This window comes from Zonotrichia leucophrys, chromosome 1 (assembly GCF_028769735.1).
Source record: "Zonotrichia leucophrys gambelii isolate GWCS_2022_RI chromosome 1, RI_Zleu_2.0, whole genome shotgun sequence".
In the NCBI taxonomy this organism is placed as follows: Eukaryota; Metazoa; Chordata; class Aves; order Passeriformes; family Passerellidae; genus Zonotrichia; species Zonotrichia leucophrys.
Genome location: NC_088169.1, coordinates 92,753,452 through 92,767,109, shown reverse-complemented (window position 1 = coordinate 92,767,109; position 13,658 = coordinate 92,753,452). Strand labels below are relative to the sequence as shown.

The window sequence follows — 13,658 nt, the reverse complement described above, 5'->3', positions numbered from 1 at the left end:
AGCCCTCATTGAGGAACTGTACTCGGCACAGTGGTTCCTGATAAAACAAACAAACCCCTATCTCCCAAAAAACTCTCATTCATGCCTCTCCAACCTTCAAACCCTACTTGGGTACCTCCTGAACAGTCCTTGCTCTGCTCCCAGCATCTCCTCCCCATGTTCTTGGGAAGAACGTACCCACAGGACGTGTGTTCTCTCAGAAGGCTGCTTCACAAAATAATCCACAAAACTGGGAGAACCATGGGTACAAAAAAGCAGCCTGAGGACCTCTGAATTCTGATGCAAGCAACTCCAGATAATACTGTTCTGTTCAACAGCTGAGCAGCTGGAGTTACACCCAGATCTAAGTGAGAATTATTACTAAACTAAAACAGAGCCCCGAGTTATTATCTGAAAGCAATTTTTCCCATTAGCTCATCTTTGTATTCTACTTGATAAACTGCTACTTTAATGGCAGGAGGTAGATAAATATTTTTTTAAATAATTCTCTTTCAATTTTCCATTTTCAGAAGAAATTTGGAAAAACAAACAGTTAACTGTTATTATTTAAATTTGAGAACAGCTTCTAGATTGACAACAATGAAAAGTAAAAGAGCTCATCTGGGAAAGAAGGCAATGACTAAGATCACATGCGAAAAGAGGTTTTAAAAAGCTGAGTGACCATGTTGCTAGGGATGTGTGGATACAGGACTCTCAAGAACAACTTGAAATTACTGAGAAATGAGAATTACAGGTCATGATGTGTGGTGCATCCCCCTACACTGACTCACTCAGACAATTATGTGCCATGGCTAAGTGATAACATCCTTGCTTTTGTTCCTGTGAAATAATAAGCATATTTTTGAAGTAGGTCAAGAAGATAAATCCTCAAGACATTTGGTTTCAAGAAGGAAAACATAACATTTTCCATTTTTACATGAGGTGAAACCAGCTACAGAAAACTGAATAGAAAAATAAGTGATTGCAGGCACATGCAGAAACACTACAGGGTTTTTCAATAAAAAAACCCCAACAATCAGCCTCTGACATCCTAGTGGGTGCAGCAACTAAGGATATCACAAAGACAGAAACACTTTCAATTGATTTGTGCACTCAGCAAACCACATGAAGATGGAGATGTGTTTTGATATTATCAAATAGTATTGTTCTATACTCAAGTTCACTGAATCACTGCTGACACAAAACTCTCTTTCCTAATGGGCACCTGCCTTGTATTCTGGAAAAGAGGTACAGTAAACCCTATTAATCTCATCGTGGAAACAAAACAAAGCCCACAAAACACCCCCCAAAATTCACTGACAATTCTCAAGGTCAGAAGCATTTTCTAGAAGTGATTTTAAAAACACGATGAAGGAAACTCTAGACTTAATAAAAACAAAGCTTTCATTTAAGTAAGAGTTGTGTTAATGAATCTGAAGATTTCTCCCTTAAGAACTCTAAATGCTTGCATTTAGTATTAGTAACATACTTGTGCAGACTGGTGAACAACACAAAACAGTAACAAATCAAATAGAAATGTTATATAACAACTGTAAAATATAAAATGACTGCATAATATGCATTGTGGCAAACAAAGCCCTTGATTTTTCATTTGTTCTATAACCTAAATCAAATCAATGTCATTTAGCGTATAGTTCCCATTCATAAAATGTTTTAATTGGCTCTATATGGATATTAACAGTTCCCTATTAAATTCCCTCCATTGATCTGTATTAATCAGGATGAATACCAAGTACAGGGGGAAAGGCACCAGCTCCCAGTCACTGATGATGAGATGCTTGGAGTTCTATTAGTTGAAGTTTCTCCTATTTGTCAATATTCTATTTAGGTTAAAATTTTATAGTCTGCCTAAATTAGAAGACTGTGGTGTAAGGGAATTTATTAAAAGGCAATGCCCTAATAACCTGTAAACTTTCATGTTCCCTGCTAAGTAGAAGGGATTTTAGTTAGCCAGTTCAAGCTATTTCACTAATAGGCTTTGAAATTAACTTAAAATTATTATTAAGAGAAGTGACCAGTTTTCCAGATGTTTGTTTTCATAATAAATTACATCCAAGAAACATGTAGAACCTCCAATAAGACTAGCAAGGAAGGGGGAGAATGAATTTAAAGTCTCATTTGTGTATAGTGAAATGAGCACAAAAATAATTTAAGAAACTCTTTTAGACCTCATAATTTACCCATTATGAAGCACAAATGAAAAACAAAAGCAAGACTTCGATTCTAGGAAGAATAGCTTTCAACATTTTTTAGTCAGCTCATCAGCAATTCTCAACTAGCCTGGTCATTCTAGACAAGTATCAGCGGAAGCATTCATTGCTGAACAAAATAATGAGTAAGACGGTAACTTCTGACCTTTCCAATACAGAAACATTAAAACTGCACCCTAAGGAAAGACAGAAATTAAGGAAGAACAATGAATGACCTTGCTCTGGCAGAAGCTTTTGATAGAGAGATGGTTACAGTTCAGGATTAGAGTAATTTCTTCCAAACCCATGACAAGCAGCTGAAAAGCTGGAGGGCAACCTCATTTTTGAAAATATGATGATGTCATCTTCTCCAAGTCATCTCCAAAGGGTGATCTGGCTTTAAATCCACGTTATTTTTTCTCCTCAACAACTCCTATGTAGAAAAGCCTTACAACGTCTTCATGCCTCAGAATTATTCTTTGCTGCTGACAACACATTCCTCCAGGAAAGTATCCTTCCCTTCCTGGTGGCATGGTAAGAGGGAGAACACAGTAAGACAGAGGAAAAGCTGTAGTTAAAGTGAAGAATCACCATGTGCAGAAGAACATGACATCTCAGTTCCTTACCAAGGCCAGACCCATTCTGACAGGAAACACTGCCCATGCAGAATGCAACCATTGTTGGTTGTTATAACCTGTGACTTACCAACGACAGAGCAGACATGTATTTTGAAAGACCTTAGGGTTTCTGCAGACAAACAGAGAAAACCTACACAGTTTAGAGTTTTTAAGCCTGAAACTGCTGGCCTCCAGAATCCACAGCAAAAAGTCCAAAATCTGTCCAAAACCTTACATAACTTCAACCTAGAAATTCTTTGACATCCACAATGGAGACAAATACTGCACAGCAGACCACAACTCTTAGAGCCTCACTGCTGAAAGGTTTGTGGAAAATGCCCCTCAAGCTTCCCCCTCCTGTTCCAAATATCCCAACACACCCCTCTCAGCTCTGTTTCATTCTCAGTGTTATTTTGGTGGGCAGTGGCAGCAGCAGGGGTTTGCTGCTCCTGCTCAGCCTGGGTGCCCAAGAGCCAGGTGACTGCTGCCATACACAGACAAGGGCTGCTTTTCTTTCCATGGGCAAACACTGGAGTCTGAAGAACAAACACCTTCATTGTACAAGCTCTCTGCAACATCTCCTGTGTCCACACCTTTGTCTGACAGGGCCATGGGAACACAGCACCCTCACTCACATCACAGGCTCACACATCTCTGAACATGAATGATGAAGTTATTTTTCTGCCTTTAGACACACAAGGCGAAAAGAAAGCTCACAGACTGCTAAGTTGAAGAACCAAGGCAACACAGAAGAATCAAAAGCACTATCAATACTATCTCTGCTTCAATAGGAAAATTCAAGGAAGGCAAACTACATTAATGTGCAATCAAGTGCCACAATTCCTCAGTCAAGTACCAGCTACATAGTTCCACCAATATCACATCAAAGGTGCCACTCCACTCTTCTAATGAGGAAAAGGACTTAGAAAAGAACAAAGCAAAGAAGTAGTATAAGTTCCTATTCCAGTTTATGAATATAATGCAAAGGCCAGGAGTGGACTATCCCAATGGTATTACAGGGTAACATGAAAAATAGTCAGCAACTGCTGGCAAAAAAAGCAGGAACTGTGGGCTGACAAGTACCAGGCAGGGTTTAGTCCTGCTTCCACAAGCATGATTATTCTTTTGTCTGCATTTCACGTTTGCCCCTCTTTCTCTCCATACTTTGCAGCCGGTGTTGGCTATAAACTTACCTGAGTCACAGGCACTATTTTAAGAGATCAAAGTCCTCACCTATGCATGACAATTTGGGACACTGCCAAGGAATACTGGGTGAGCATCCTGCTCTCAGAAAGGCAGTTCTGCTAAGACTATAAGAAAAGCACATTCTTGGCTCAAGCATTTAACTTGGTAATTCAGTGATTACTTCCAAAGTTCTTGTTTAAGTATCCAGACTAAAAGACAATGCTGACATTTGTATAAGCTACTTTCATTTATTTATTCATTTTAAGGACCTGCATGAGGACAAGCAATTAGATCTACTTGTGTTTTGTTTATGGGTTTTTTTAAACTGAAAATGTCTTCTGTTTACTACTATTTCAGAGCATGAAATAGTAGTATGATGCTCCAGAACTGAAAAAATATGTTTTTCCAGTTTCACTGTGGAACTTGCTAAACCATTAATTTTCAGCTTAGAGCCTACAGGCCTAAGAATTCACTGAATTACTTCTTAAAAGTGCTCAGAAAAATAATTAAGAATTACAAAACTGTTTCAGCACTCTTAAATTTACTGTAAAAAGGCATAACCTCTTCAGGAAGAAGTCTGTCAAGGGTCTACAAATTGAAAGATATTAAATATATAAATATTTTTAAGACATCACTAACTAAACATCACACCACAAAGTTTTGTAAGCTACACACACACAACTCACTCCATCCTTCCTTATATGAGGATCTCAAAACCTTCCAAGCCTTCCAAGGCAAATTCTTTACACCCTTTCACCCTGAGCCCACCACAACTGGAAAAAAGACCAGGTAAACACTACGTTTAACCAGATTACACTGCAAACTTAGTCAGAGATCATATTGTAAACAGACAAGACCTAGAAAACAGATGTTATTGCTCCAGAGGGACTCCAGTCCCACTGGACTAACACTTGGAAAAAGCAAACAGGTTTTGCTTAATGTAAACAATACACAAGAAGCACTGTCTTAAAGAAGTAGTTATATTAACTCTTCCAGTTAAAATAAGAAAGACATTCGAAAACACAAAACTTTATCAAAAATAAAGAGCAAGTATCTCATGCAAGTGGCAAACAACTATTCTGAGTTCAATTACACACCTACTATTTCTCTCACCCAAGAGGAAAGGAATTTAGAGCCTCTAAAATGGAGACGTGTCAGTGAGGAGTGCCTTGATATTGCTAGTGGAAAAACACAAGTAATTTACTGCCTACAAAACATGGCAAGTCAGAGACTGTGTGTACACAGGGGCAGAAAAGAAGGACGGGGAGATAATGTGTCATAATACAAATATTTTTAACCCATAGTGTTTGCTACCCAGTAGAATTATGCCTGTTAACTCCCAGGCTGTTCTTCCAAGGGTGCTTAGAGGACAGACTGGCTGGATGGATTGCAGTTTGCCAGACTGAAAGGCAAGTAGCAGAAGATGGGATTGCTTCAGCAAGTCCAAATATGATCCCATTGCACCAAATATTCTATATAATAACAACTTTATTATTAATCAACTGAAAACATCTCCCCTTAGGTACCCACAGAACATACAAAGATGACAATCACTATTGACACTGTGCCTGCAGGCACCTTCCATTCCCTGCTGTTGAAAAGACTTTGTAAAAATCAAGGCATTCAGCCACAGCTCCAGCAAAGAGCCCCAGAACAAACTCCTTCTGACAACTTCACTCTACACACCATGTAGCAACCTTTCTACTTTTTTAAAAAAAAAAAGAAAGCTGGATTTTGGTTTGCTTTTGGGGTTGCTTTTTTTTTTTTAACAGGCAGAATACTCTACTACATTCCCTCTGTTGGTAAGCTTTCAGCTCGCCTGCTCTGTGCCTCTCCCAAAACTCACACTTCCTGCTACACCCATCAGCAGTAGTTCTACTAAGGTCTTCACAACAGCACACTGAACAGGCATCTTCTTGGGATGAAGTCAGCCTTGTAAGTTAAATTACAGAAGCTGAGCAGAGGCGTTTATACAGGTAGAAACCACACAGAATGTGTGGTTTAGTGTCAGAGTGAATGTTGTGATCATTAGAAGAGCAAGAACATCCAGCAGCTGGCACTTAAAAACACCTAAATTGCATGTGCTTTGCAGTTCAGATACAGCTAAAGAAGGAAAGGTCTTGAAGTCACAGCTCACATTTCTTCTCTCCTCGAGCTTGCTCTGCTCATACTCTTGCAGATAAATGTAAAGCAGATAAATGTATGTGAATGATGCGCTGGTTTGATTAATACACAACATATCTTTAGGGGAAGATGAAGGCGTAGGCAGCTGATTACATGTTCCTAACTTCCCTCCACTAGGGATTCTCTTTTAAAAAAACAAACATAAGCAAGTTAGCTTTTTAAATTTAATCAGTAAGGAGACAACTGTTAGCATCCAGACTTCTGCACTCTATCTGAGAGTTAAGGACCCCACTGCTAATAAGGCATGTCACAGCCCAGTATGGTTATTTTAGGTTATCTTCAGAAAATACTACAATGTCTGCATCAGCTGCATTCATATTTTTAAGGTTATAAATATAATAACATTAAAGGCAGGTGATTGTCTCTCTTAAGTAAGTTAGTTATGGATCTGAAAGAAGGACAAAGAGACCAAGGATTGTTGGCTAGCACCACTGAAATCAAATGTCATGTGTGAACCAGGAACTACCTTTTTTTCTTGAAAGACTCCCCCCACCCAATTGAAGTAAATGGTAGGATCTGTCTTCACTTAGCAGTTTCATCAGTCTTCAGATGGAAATATTCTTAGCTAAATCAGTAGCAGCACATCTTTATGCATCAATAGCTTACATACTCACACCCACCTCATTTACTTGTCCTCCCAAAGAGGAGTATGCTATACCAGAACAAGGATTTATATTCAGCGATGCAAGTACTCTAAAAGCCTTCATCATATTTACATGGAAAGCAACACCATCCTTCAGAATAAGCATGCTCTGACTAGGATACAATGCACAAAAATATGAGAGAATACAAAGCTTTCCTTAACATTTGGGTCCCTACATTTTATGTTTGTATTCATGCCACATTTGAAGCCTCTCCTCCACGGAAGTGGCTGCACATGTCTGACACACATTCTGCAACTGCTTTATTGAGAATCAGACAGACTTAAACCTCATACTTCTCCCACATACAGAAAACAAAACAAACATTGAGGAAATCAAACTCAAAAAAGATTGCATAGAAATTCTGAAAATCCTTTTTATATCTGCCACCTTGCTCACTTACCTTACAGACACCTGTACTTGAACTGTGTCCAAGTTACAGTGCAAGTAACTTTGGGTAAACACTGTCCCTGTCATGGTGCCCCTGGAACAACAGCAGCACACTATACCAGAGTTGTAATGCAATTTGTGAAATATGCCTCTCCTTTCTTAATTTTAAATTGTTCATTACATTTCCAGTTTGTTTTGCTCTTCCTATTTAGATAAGTTCAAATAGTATATATCATCAAGGACTGGGAATAAGTTGTTCAATGTACAGTTGTTCAGTTCTGGCTGGTTCAAAGAAAAGTTTAAAAGATTCAAGCAAATGTAAGTATTAAAAGAAGATTCATGGACCAAGTATTTCATTACTGTCATTGCAACTATAGAGTGATGCCTCATGCCATTAAAAGAGGTAGAGTATGTACAGGGCATAAATAAGAAATGTCAAGAATCAGGCAAGGCTACATAGGGGATCACATCTGCATCCTGTCTGAAGACAGACACTATTCCTTCTGAATTATTTCTAGATATTTGGAATGTACTTAAGCCACATGCCCCAGAATGCGCTTTCCCTCAAAACATTTGTGCAGATGATTAAAGACCATCTTTCTGCACTGGGATATTGTAACGACATAAGTCACACATGATATTGTTGTCATTAGTAAATTGATGTGAGCAACACCACTCATTACAGCTGCACTGCATCACAAGCAGTTTAAGGCAAAGGTGTTATTCAAGCCACTTGATGTAACTATCTTAACTGTTTTTCCATCCTCCTCTCAGTTAGGAAGAAGTTCCCAAGATGGACGGGAACAACCACCCTTGGTAATTATCCATATTACTGGGCAAAGCACATTCCTCAAGGCAAAGGCTTTTTCAGCTGTGCAAACAAGAACTCCCTCCTGAATTTTAACATGTTTTTTAAAGCCTTTTAGTGGAGACACAGTAAGAGCACATCTCCATTCTGTTTGGGCAATCCTGTAGCTCCAACTCACTGGCACAGACCAGACTCATTCAACCAGGTATGCTGAACCACTAGAGACAAAAAAACTTTTTATTTTTAAGTATGTTTGTGTGCTCTCAAGTATCTGATCATGGTGTGGGATTTTGCTCACATTGCTACACACACTAAACACCAAAAGACTATTCTTTAATAATACTTCAGTATAATTTCTTCAAAACGTTGTGACAACCTTTCCAGTAATCAACAGGCATTGAGTACTTACTTTAAACTCAAAATAAAGTCCTAAGTATTTTAAGAGTTAATCAGCTCCCTTTGTTTCTTCCTCACTTTCTTAAAGATACACTAGCTAAGCAAGACTAATCCAGCCTTAATGTCACATCATTAGTCATTCTTCACATTCTTCAGGTAAGTCTGGTGTTTCTGTAACTCCATGTTATTTGGAAAAACATTTCTCTGTTGTCAGTCCATTATAAAGTCAGCAACTATTGCTATAGAATACACCTAAAAATCTTCCAAATTCCTATTAACTTGGTAGTGAATAAGCCAGACATACCTTCCTATAATAACAGCTCAGCAGGTTAATCAGTAACAGCAGCAGGTAGCAGAGGATAATAGAAATCAGGGAGGATGAAAGAAGGAGCCCACAAGACTCACACTTAATCTAGTTTTACACTGATAATACAGAAAAACATTTTTCTAATTAGAAGCAACCTGGAGGTTTTTGCCAGAATGTCAGTAAGCTCATTCCACATATCAAGTATCAGTTCACTCAAGCTCACCTAAAATTGACTCATGTGGAAAGTCTCACCCCTGCAGACAGAGGTGTTTGGTAGAGCTTGACACAAAGAAGGTATGTGAACTAAGCTATGTCTGTAATTAGAATTCAGAGACCAGATACACTGGTGTATCACTAAGGCTAGCTGGTGGAAGTAGCTTACTGTAGAAATTTATATTTAAAAAACCCACTAAAATGAAGGAAAGTACTTATAAAGTATGAAACTCAAAGAGATTAATAACATGTATAGATGAAAAAGCATAAAAGCCTACAACGAAAGCAAGTGCACCTGCGGGGAATCTTACTGGGAAGGGAAAGCAGAGTGTAAACTCTGGACATTGGCTACAATGATGAAAGGACTTGACACAGCAGACAAATATTTTCACACATTGGGTGTTCTTACCTTTAAGAATGTAAAAATATTTTTTATCCCAACAGGCCAACATAAAAATGTAGGCCAGCTGAGGGAGCACATGGAAGGGGACAGGGAAACTAGCAACAAAATGGAATAATCATGGCACAGCCAGTGATATAGACTACCAAGAATTCTCATTTTGCTGCCATATGCTGCATCTAATCCACTACAGGAGCCCACGATTTCCTAGATCTACATTCTACATCACACACACGAGATACATCACTTACCTTTGGGTAATCCTCCAAAGGCTGATGACAAACCAGACAAAAGATTAACACCAGTCGTGGAGCCTGCCTTCAGCCTCGCTCCTGCACCTCCCAGTGCCACATTATGTAACTTGGCACCAATAAAGGAACACAAAGAGCAATCAACCACCCAAGCAGGAACCAGATGAATAAGTCCAAATCTACCAATGAACTGAAAGACAACAAGCTTCACATCTAAACTCCTTACAGACTCCTATGCCTGCATGATCTGAAGTAAAGAAAGCCTACGAGTTGGAGGATGATACTCAATTGGTACAGTTTAAGAATTAAAGATAACAAGAGAAGAAAAAAAGCAGATCTGCAAACCTGCTATCCTTCTTTATTTATTCTGAATTAGTTCCAGGATTTGTAAAGACTTTTCTGTTTACTTGTCCCATGAGAAATGCAAGTTAATCCATTAAAAAAAAAAACAAACGAACACAAACATTATGGAACAGATGACCCATACTAAAAATTCTGGAAATTGACAGAGCACTTGTCATGGTTTGCAGTTCATTCCAGAACCTGACCAGCACTGGACAAAGAAGTAACGACTGCCTCCTTAATTCTTAATCTTCAGTGAACATATACATTTACTAGCCAGCTGGCCAGCAGAATAAGCAATGTCTAATTTCGAGAATTTATCAGCTAAATCAGTGTAAATGAAAGAAAGAAAGAAAAAAAAACAGTACAAGGAAATAGAAACCTACAAAGCTTTTGCTGTTTATCATCAAAACTTTGCAACCCAGTATAGAGCTCCCATCCAACAGGACTGGGTATCTTAATCTTCTTTGGTCATCTCATAAAGCATCTTAATATTTTGGTCAGTCTAGGGGAAGTACGGGTCGCCACGAAAAGACCTCTTCAGTCTCACAGCTCATGACTGCAGTTCTTGATTAGTACAAAATGGGTCAGCAGAGGAGGGAGGACACATTCCCCTCTTCCTTCCTGCAACTATTAAATTGCCACAGTGGAAGTAACCCAGCACATATCAGCCTAGCTGAATTCATGACAACGAAGTTTTTGGAGCTAACATGGGGTAAACCAGACTTCTCTCAGATTCAAACCATACTTCAGTCCTACGCCTGACTGTGACAGTTCATGTATTATTCTTGTCTTCCTTTCCTGTCCTCACAGGAAAATGCACAAAGATGAAACGAAATTGAAAGGTGACAAACATGGCTGCAGAGCACATCAGTTGTACATACAGGCTCTGAAACTCTCTCTCCAGAGAGCCTGTCTCTTCTAGAGCACTAGAAGAGAGTTCTCTCCTCTAGCACTCTACTGTTATTTTGGACTCCACTTCTATCACGAAACTCAAGAGAGTTCCAGCTTTGTATCTCGCAAACCTGACCACCCAAAATGCAGGGCCTCATCCAATACCTAATGGAGAGACACTGCCCCGGTACTCTAAGAGTTAAGTCAGGGAAAATCAAAGCACCATAAGCAATCATCACCTGTCAGCTGGTTACACGAGAGCTTCTGCATACAGAGGTATCAGTGGCCACCTGCCACTTTATCAGTGACAATCAAGCCCCACGCAACCTAGAAATTCCAGCCTAGCCCATAAACTCCAGGTTGCGCAGGATTCCCAGCAGAGCCTCTTACAGAACTCCACGTCTTCCAGTCCAGGTCACGGAAACCTCCGTTTAACCTCAGCCAGCCCTTCACCTGACCAGCTCCTGAAGTGCTCCCCGAGTGGCACAAGGCGTACCCGCCCAGGAAATGCGGCGCAGACAGCATCAGCTGCCTGCCCCAAATTCTCTGCCTTTCGGCAGAGCTCACCTGTGTCCCAGGAGCGCAGCAGCTGCTGCAGGACAGACCCAGAGGAGAGGACGTGTCAGTGCCACAGCAGCCCCCAGCAGAAGCCCTCCCACAGCAGCCTTCGCAGCGGGCAGCACTCCCCGCAGGGACATCCAGCCAACACTTAGAGAACAGGTGTTCACCGCAGCCAGAGCATCCCCCTCCCGGCACTGCTTCCCCCTCGGGACAGGAGCGGGCGGGAAGGGCGGCCTCTCACCTGGAGGAGCACGGCCAGCAGGACGCACAGATACACCTGGTAAGGGCCCATCAGCCCCACCAGCGGGAACGCCTCCTCCACCTCCATCCCGCTCCCCGCCCGCCGCGCAGCTCCTTCGAGCGGCCGCCGAGCAGCGCATTCCCGGGGCGGGGCGGGGCGCGGAGCGGCGGCCGGGCCCTCGCGGAGCTGGAGCAGAAGGAGAGGGAGGAGGAGGAGGGAAAGGAGGGAAGGGCGGGAGGCGCGATGCGGCGCTCATGCGCAGGCTCCGGGGAGAGCAGCCGGGATGCGGCCGCCTCCCTCCTTCCCGGGCGCCCGGCGGGGAAGCGGAAACGCGCGCCGCCTCAGCGCAGGCGCGCGGGCCGGGATTCAGCGGTTTGGGATGGGGCGTGAGGGGCGGCGGGCGGCGGCAGCGCCTCGGGCCGGGCCCTCACAGTGAGCTCGGCACTGGGGGCTGTGCCTCCTGCCGTCACACCTGGGCACAGCTCTTGGCAAGGGGAAAGGGCACAGAGGTGTTGCCTCCGCACCCTTGCTTAGACCAGGGCAGCACGCTGGGCGAGAAGGCTGCCCTGGGTCCGTGCTGGCGAGGTGTTCCCGGTTTTATGGCGTTGTCCACGTAGCAGCTGCGCTCCCGCCGTCCAGGGTCATCCAGGAAGGCACAGCGGAGTCCCAATGTGCGCTCAGCGGCTTTGCACCATGGGGAGCTGTACCCACAGAGTTAACTTCTGTCAGTTCACAGCGGACCCCAAAATGCTGACACACCTCAGCTGTGGAAATCACTGCAATGATGCTTCATAGCCTACCTGCCGATAGTTGGGGGGGAAAAAAAAAACCCGAATCTGACATTCTGCCATAAGGCTATTGTGTAGGTGCCACTAGAGGTCAGTTCAGCACCCACACAAATCTTGCTGTTCTTGATTTAATGCCTGGTGAGGACGTGCCTCTCTGTTGCACCAGTTTTAACAAAACTGTAGTTGTAGTGTGTTTTATGGAAAAAAATTTGAGAGCCCACATGGGGTAGAAGTTCTCACTTAAGACATGGGACTGGTTTGGGAAGGAGCATGAACTCTACTGCACAGAGAAGGGAAGGGAGATAAATACAAGTGAAATAGGCATCTTGCAAAATGGCAATGATCTTTTCATGGTCCATTTTCATTACACCTTTACAATATAGCTCCAGAAACACAAAACAACTTACATTGTTGAGAATTTTTTAACGTAGCGGTACCGAGAAGCAGCAGCAACATCTTTATGCTTGTAGCTTTTATTGTATGAACAATAGAAAGGAAGAGAGTTGTCATGAGCTATGACCTTTAGGACCATGCCAGAAGCCTGGGATATAATACCATTTCTGTGCTGAAAAAATCTTGGCAAATCGACAATCATCAAAGCAATTTACTCTTAAAATGAAATTCACCTTTGCCCTAAGCACTTCTTTTCATATTTGAGGCTTAGTACAGATTGATTAAAGGCAAAACAGCAAAGGATTTCTGAAATGTCAGGACCTTTTTGCTGTTCACCCAACTGCACTTGTCTCATTTTATTGCTCAGCTAAGATGTGGAGGACATGTCCTTGTGTTTGGGAGTTCTGCACTCATCTCCCCTGCATCCTTCCCATTCTTGCCAGTTCAGCCACACGTTGTGGCAACCACAGCTTTATTCCAGCTTGTCCAGTAACAGGGAGCTTTACCATCAACACCCAGCTCCTCCCTGGCTCTTGAGCCAAGGTGAACAGACCCTGGGGAAGGATGTGGTACGTGTCAGGACTGTACTGCCCCCCGAGTGCACCCTGCATTCCCCGGCACTTCTCATCTTTGTCTCACTTGGGACCTCCAGCCCTCCTGCCTGGAGGTTTTCCTCCCTATGCTCCCTGCTTGCTTACACGCACCCAAGCTCCAGGCTCTGCCTGCTATAGGGGCAGCAATTAAGAACAGTCAGCTTTCTGAATTCACCTCCATAGGGTGCTGCCTTCCAGATGGTGCCTCTGCTCTGCTCCTGCCACGCCTCTGCTGAAATAACACCTCTGATTCAGCTTCCAGGCC

At 42.2% G+C, this 13,658-nt stretch overlaps 1 protein-coding gene across 2 annotated transcripts in view; it reads right to left on the bottom strand.

Annotated features, from left to right (window-relative positions):
• SLC22A15 (solute carrier family 22 member 15) overlaps positions 1 to 11,877 on the bottom strand; it is a 40,990-nt gene extending 29,113 nt beyond the window's left edge. For both annotated transcript variants that reach the window (XR_010441611.1, XM_064722454.1), the window contains exon 1: positions 11,620 to 11,877. Coding sequence is in view for 1 of the 2 variants with exons in the window: in XM_064722454.1 (XP_064578524.1) it covers positions 11,620 to 11,706 (87 nt within the window). In the remaining variant the exon portion in view is untranslated. The remainder of the gene's footprint in view (positions 1 to 11,619) is intronic.
• Positions 11,878 to 13,658: the final 1,781 nt, after the last annotated feature.